The sequence below is a fragment of the Triticum aestivum genome, chromosome 2D, assembly GCF_018294505.1.
Source record: "Triticum aestivum cultivar Chinese Spring chromosome 2D, IWGSC CS RefSeq v2.1, whole genome shotgun sequence".
Lineage (NCBI taxonomy): Eukaryota > Viridiplantae > Streptophyta > Magnoliopsida > Poales > Poaceae > Triticum > Triticum aestivum.
In genome coordinates this window covers 589,456,502-589,463,151 of record NC_057799.1, presented here as the reverse complement: position 1 = coordinate 589,463,151, position 6,650 = coordinate 589,456,502, and the positions used below count along the sequence as shown (strand labels likewise).

Genomic DNA, 6,650 nt, shown 5'->3' with positions numbered 1-6,650 from the left:
GAGTCTGGTAAAATGCCTCTGAGAACTCGCCACCAGAACACTCGAACCTTCGGTAGCACATGGATCTTCCAAAGTGCAGTCCACAACTCTCTGTTTGCCGATGAAGATTCCGTTATCGTCCCTTCCTCTATGGAGCTATGCTCGTTGCGAGTCATAAGAGATCGATACGCTGACTTTACAGAGTAGTTTCCTGACTTTTCCAAGTCCCATGCCAAGATATCTTCCCCTCCCACAGAATTGAGGAGAATATTCAAGATTGCCTCTGCGTCAGGATGTAGGAAATTTTGGCGAATTAGTTCCTCATCCCAAGTACCAGTATAATCATGAATCAACTCAGAAACCCTCGTCAATGGTGTAACTCCAAGGCGACCTGTTGGTTTCCGCGATAGTGTATTCGGTATCCACGGGTCAGCCCAGATAGAGATTGTGGAGCCGTCCCCAACCCGTCAGGATATAGCGACGGGGTCACGGCGCTATACCAACGTTGGCCGTAGGTGCAAACGGATTGGAAAACGGTACGATCCGGTTGGTGCGGGGTTGGCGTCGACCTACCCACCACATTACTGCGGCGCCGTTGGTCGATCCCCAAATCGTGTGTAGAGAAACCCTAGCGGCTCGTTCAATCGATCCCCAAATCGGCGAAGATGGCCACAACGCGAACCAAGACGCGGATCTAGTGGCGCTGCCAATCGTCCCTTGCCCGGACTGCGGCAGCCGGCAGGAGCGTAGTCACATACGTTGCTCGCTGCGGGCAGAACGCCGGCGAGCGCTTCTACAAGTGCCGGAATCACAATGCAAGGGGATTTTGGTCTGTTTTTTGGTGCATTTTTTGTCTGATATGGTCAATCGAATCAATATCTTTTATCTCATATGGTTTCTTTTCTTTGAATCGACGGTAGCCATCAGCTGGTGGACGCGACTTCTATAGATGGCATCAGCTCTGCTAAGTCAGCCTATCAATTTAGGACAAAGCAGTTCTAGCAGCAGATTCACTGAATATTAACTGCACAATCCAAGGCACCTGTAGCTTGACGGTCCAACTTGCTCCTGCGCCGGCTCGATTTGCGCCGTGAGCGTAGCTGCCAGGAATGGAGGTACTTGATGGCCACCTGTTAAGCAAGCCACTGCAAAATGAATCTACCGACTAACTTGAAAATCCATGCTTGTCTTGTTGTCTTGGCAGAGAATGCTGTTGTTGTCGAAGGGATGAACCATTCTGGGATTCAACTCCGAGGTCAGCTCCATATGATGCAACACATGGCATTGATTTTGTTGGCAGCAGGTAAATACTGAAATTGACCTCCCTTTGGCTTTTCGCACAGCTGAAGCAAATAAACTTGAACATGCCAATATGTACTGACCGCAACTGACTTTAGTGTGACTGGAAATTCTGCATGAACAACTGTCACAACACATATGTCTGAAACCTCTGAATATGTCTAAAACTTCTGAATATACCTAAGCATACCAAAATTTGATTGTCAATCCGGGTTTCGCTCACTGGTTTGAAACCCTCTAAAATGTGGCATCAACATCTGATTGTCAATCTGGGCTTACGGATGAAAATTCTATCCCACCTTTATATCTTCTTAAGCTTCTTTCACATGGCCTGTTTTGGAGGTCATGCCTTTTTTTTCATTTTTTGCAGGGACAAGTCCAGAATGTGTATGCTTCATGCAATCAAGCAGTATGACGGGGATAAGATGATGTGGCCACTAACGAGGCTACATATTGCTAGTTTTTTTTTATTCTTTGCTAAATCCAGATGATGTGAATTTTCTCAGCTAGATCTTCTATGTTGGCCTTGAAATCTGCAGAAAAACCTCGTCACTTTTTGGCAAACAGCTGCTTTCGAGGTCTTCTGCTTGTGCGAGGAGCACGGGAGTGTGGCTGATGATGTGTTACGGCCTTACGGGCTGTTCTAGAAGAACCCGAGGAATGAAGGGCCATCTTCGATGCTTGTGTTGTGTGCAAATTGTTTGTCATTTTAGAGGCTTTGGCTGGTATGGTCGTTGGGGTCGATCACATCTAGTTCTGTGGAATAAAAGTATGTGCTCCCTTCGATCCATATTAATTGACGCACACTTAGTACAACTTTGTACTAAAATTGTACTGTGTGTGCGTCAATTAATTTGGATCAGAGGGACTACTTTTTATTAAGATGGCACACAAGATGTACCAACTAGTAATTACGGGGATCTTCTAACTGACTTGCCAGACCGGACGGATATTATGTATGAAGGCCAATGCACTCGAATGCTATTCGCCAAACCTGTTGCTTTTTTCCTTAACATAGATCAAAAACATTGATCCTTGTAAGGTGTTGATTCTACAAAATCCCTATATGTGTGGCCACACGTGAATCAAAGTTGTTTTTTGTGCTGTGGTTGCGGTGGGGTGGGGACCGTCTAGAATAAGTTTTCTGAATTTTGCAGTCTTTAAAATAAGTCATGAAGCATGTCCAAAATTTTACTGAATGTTTTTCCCTGGGACATACAAAATGCATGTTTGATGAGCTGACTAGGAACGTTTTTAGCTTCCAGTTCACGCCACCTCTCACAGATATGGTTAAGGGTAAATCCCGTGTTATACCACTCACACAAAGCTGAAAATAGCCATGGTCGATTTTTTCTGTTTGTCGTTACATATGTAAATGTGCACAGATTTTTTTTCCCATGAATTGTACTTGTAATGTTTTTGTATCTTTTCTGGCATTTCCCCCCTGAATTATTCCACTTGTTCGCATGTTAAAAGTCTGAATTTCCAGCGTTTTGTTTTTGATGTATCTCACATGAAGGGATTTTTGTTTTGTAGCCCTGCTGCTTTATTTTTGTGGTCGCTGCCATACTTCCGGACGAGTTCCACCAGTTTGTTTTCACTAACGGAACATATGACCGGTGCACTGTAAGGCATCGTCATATCAGACGGCTCCGTCACCGTATACAATTGCTGGGTGATGTGCATCTGTCCCTGCTCTGTACGACCACATTTAATACACCTACTGACGCGTCACTGTCTCATTGGCACAAGTAGTGGGAGCAGGCGAGCTCGTCCGCTCTATGGCCGTGGTACTAAACAGAAGAACAGAACTCGACATCTGCTTCACCGCGGCTCCAGCCGGGCGCTACACGTTGGGCCATAGAGCTTTTTTTCTTTGAGATTGAGACAACGTTTGGGCCATAGAGCTGGAAGTGCTTACGTCTGACGGGCCAGAAAGACTGAATTAAGCCTCATTTTCATACAATCAAATATTATCGCTCATGCCCTTAGTTTCGCATCTCTACATCGACCTCACTATATGATGCTAGGATCCCTCAAAAAAATCTGATGCTAGGAAAGATTTTTCTTCATTCTTTGTTCAAATAAAAAATCAGAATATATTCTTAAAGAAGATTACTGTTTGCAAAAAAGGAACATTACTAAAATTCTAAATATTTAAGTTATTAACAGAAATAATAAAGTCGAAAGTTAAAAAAGGAATATTTTATGAAAAATTATTTAAAATCACAATTTAGAACAGTAACTTAAAACTGTTATATTAGAAACAAAAGGAAAAAATTAAAACCGTAAATGATTTTTTTAAGGAAAAAAGTCAACGGCGTCGGGCCCAACCGTGCGTCACCCCAGTGCCGGCCCAGCGAGCGTTGCCCCAGTGCTGATGCCTCGGGCGCTTACTGGGTCAGCCCAGCGCACGTCGCCTTAGCGTGCCCCGCAGGCCCACGAGCTTTAATACCACCTCGCCGCGCGAGGAGTGCGTCGACCGGCTTAAACAGATGCTCTTACAATCACTGGAGTTAATGAAGATGCCCTCGCATAGTTGTAAGAAGAAAGAGAGAAGGAAGATGGGAAATAGGGACCATCACGGGAGTTTTTGGGTCTGAATAAATTGGTCTATCACATATAGCTTTTCGGGGATTTGAAAATAGGAGATATTGCTCTAGTTTAACTCATGAGCTTGGTTTACCACATAGACCTTTTTTGGGGCCTTTGGGGGACCCGAACCGATCCATATAACAGTTATATCTTCGACTCTAGTGAAACTAGCGAGCCAATCACTAGCCTTATTTTGACTATGATTTACATAAGTAATACAAGTTTCTCAAAGACTCGCCAAATGCTTGTTTTCCTTCGAAGGGAAGCGTAGACCGATCTATCCTATCCCGGTATCTTGGATCATGGCAACCGTCGTAAGCCAATCCATCTCGATAGCAATGGGAGAGTCACTCCCTTGAATTGCAAATGATAACCCTTCCATATATGCACACAACTCCGTCCAGTGCATCCCGTCATTTGAATAATTGTCTGCACGCAGAGAAAATAATACCCGCTACTGAAGTTGGAGCTGCGAAAGACGATGACGACTGGTTCTACAGCCTGTGCATACAGCGCGCCGCAGAAGGTCTGCTAGACCGAATGGTTGTCTCAACTTGTCAGGGGCGGCTTGATCGGGCCATCGAATTAAATAATTTGTGTTGATGCGAGGTTAGACACATCATCAAACTTATAAATGTAGCAGAGTGTGGTTGTCAGCAAGATGGTTTTGTGGTTGATGCATGTATTTCTTTTGTCTGGTTTTATTTTATAATATAACAAAAATGACTATGTGCACCTCTCGCTTAATTAATGAAGAGTCCGAGGTTATCCATTCGAAGAAAAAAGAGAGTGCGTACCATTTAAAGAATTTTATAAGTCGATACTCGCAAGGACCAGATTCCCGTTCTTTTTTGAGTCAAGACGATGATACTTGACGCTGGACTAGTGAGTGACCTGACATCGGAAGACGGCGACTTACGCCGGCCGCGACCATTGAAAATGACAGTTGACATGATAAGCATTTCGACATGCCAAACAACAAGAAAACACATGACCGGACGACTTCGAGTAAACATAACTCGGCCGACTCTTATTGCAATGGCTAGACTGACACGGACAACGCGCCATGAGCCGGGGTATAATTTCTCCCCTTGTGCATAATCGGACGCGACGGGGCATAATTTTGCTTGGAGTTCACCGGCTAGAGGCCCCGGCGGCCGCCGCCGTGGCCGGAGGAGCTCCAGGCGCGCCCAGCGCGGTGGACGCCGAGGTGGAACCTCAGCATGGCCGCGACGAAGGCGCCCGCCTGCTCCGCGTCCGGGGCCAGCACCCCGACGACGCCGCGCACCGTGCGCTCGCGGAGCGCGTCGCCCGCGGCCAGCAGCACGCGGAGCGACCGCCCCACCGCGGCCACGGCCTCGTCGGCCTGGACGCCGTTCCGCGGGTGCTGCCGGCGCTGGCGCAGCGCCTCCAGCACGCGCGGCCCCGCCAGCGACTCCTGCATGGCCGCCACCTCCCGGTCCACCTCCTTCTCGGCGGCCGCCGTGGCCGCGCGCAGGTCCTCCAGCTCGCGGCGCTGGCGCGGGCCCACGGCGCCCGAGCCGTCCACGAAGCGGAACACCAGCGCGGGCCTCCACCCCCACGCCCACAGGAAGGTGCGCTCCAGCGGGTTGAGCCACCGCTGGTCGAGCGCGGCCACCACGTCGCGGTCGGCGAGGCTCGCCTTGCGCTCGTAGTAGGCGGCCACGTGGTCCATGGCGGCGTCCACGAGCGGCGCCAGCGCGTCGCGCCGGCGCGCCCCGAGCGCGCCCGTGAGGTCGGACACTATCTCCTCCTCGCGGCCCACCCAGGCGTCGTAGAAAGCCGCCATGTCACCAGCGTGCGCCATGTATGATGTGTGTTCGTGGGTGCGGCGGCGGCGGCATCTTGCTGGGCGCGGGGAGGGCCGGCATAAATCGGGGCGTTTCCTTGGCCTGGAAGGGTTGGGACGTGGTTTGCTTAGGCGCGGAGGCAAACGTGCTCGTGCACGGCAGTCGGCAGGGGAAGACGGATACGGAGCTTCTTAGCTTGGGCGGTCGCGAGGAAAGAGACGACGGACAGTTTGATGAGAAGACAGTCCGCAGGCAATCTTCTCTCTGGCCTTGTGCTGGCCTAGTGCGCACTCTCTGGTTTGTTTACTCTGTTCTGACTCTGGACCTCTCATGCAGGGCAGCAGCGGTTGAGTAGACCAACCGCTTGACCTTTCCGGTTCGGGACGAACCTCCGTTCTGTCTCCGGTTGTCAGGCAGGCAGGCCGCGTTGCCGTGTGCTTACCAGGGCACGTGATGCATATTGTCTGCACTAGTAGTATTCCTATGCGATTTCTCCTCCGTTTCTTCGACGACATGTGGGGAAACAGCTTCAGCTCGGCTGACATTGGTTGCTGTGCTACTGGTTCCAGGCTACATAGCACTCGAGTAAGAGCAATCCGGGCCCTAAGAGCAACTTCAAGGGGCCGACCCAAACGGACGACGCATTTGTCCGTTTTTTGTTCGTTTGAATCGGCCGTCCGCCCGGCGTCCGTCCAGTTTTTCATTCGGGTCGGCAGTGCGCCCAACGCGACGACCCATTTCATATCCACACTTAACTTTTTGAAAAAAAAGGTCCACGGCCGATCATGCCAGCGGCCATGTCTCATGCCGGCACCATGCTAGCGCCGGCATACAATGCCGGCTTCAGAAAATATCACCACAGTTCATGCTGGCGCACTCGTCAGCCGGCCGGCACACATGCCAGCACACAAAAAGGGTGGGACTTGAGTTCGACCACGCCATCGCGGCTCCCGTGGTCATGCCAGC

At 49.7% G+C, this 6,650-nt stretch overlaps 1 protein-coding gene and 1 long non-coding RNA gene across 2 annotated transcripts; one reads left to right on the top strand and one right to left on the bottom strand.

The window, feature by feature from the left end:
* Positions 1-476: 476 nt before the first annotated feature.
* LOC123050201 (uncharacterized) lies at positions 477-2,545 on the top strand. The gene is made up of 4 exons (XR_006423731.1): positions 477-808; positions 900-1,094; positions 1,184-1,282; positions 1,649-2,545. It is a non-coding gene; the product is annotated as an uncharacterized lncRNA (long non-coding RNA).
* A 2,100-nt stretch (positions 2,546-4,645) lies between these two features.
* On the bottom strand, positions 4,646-5,919 carry LOC123050200 (protein DOG1-like 4). The gene has a single exon (XM_044473026.1). It carries the CDS (start codon positions 5,699-5,701, stop codon positions 5,015-5,017), a length of 687 nt encoding a protein of 228 aa, XP_044328961.1. The 5' UTR covers positions 5,702-5,919; the 3' UTR covers positions 4,646-5,014.
* Positions 5,920-6,650: the final 731 nt, after the last annotated feature.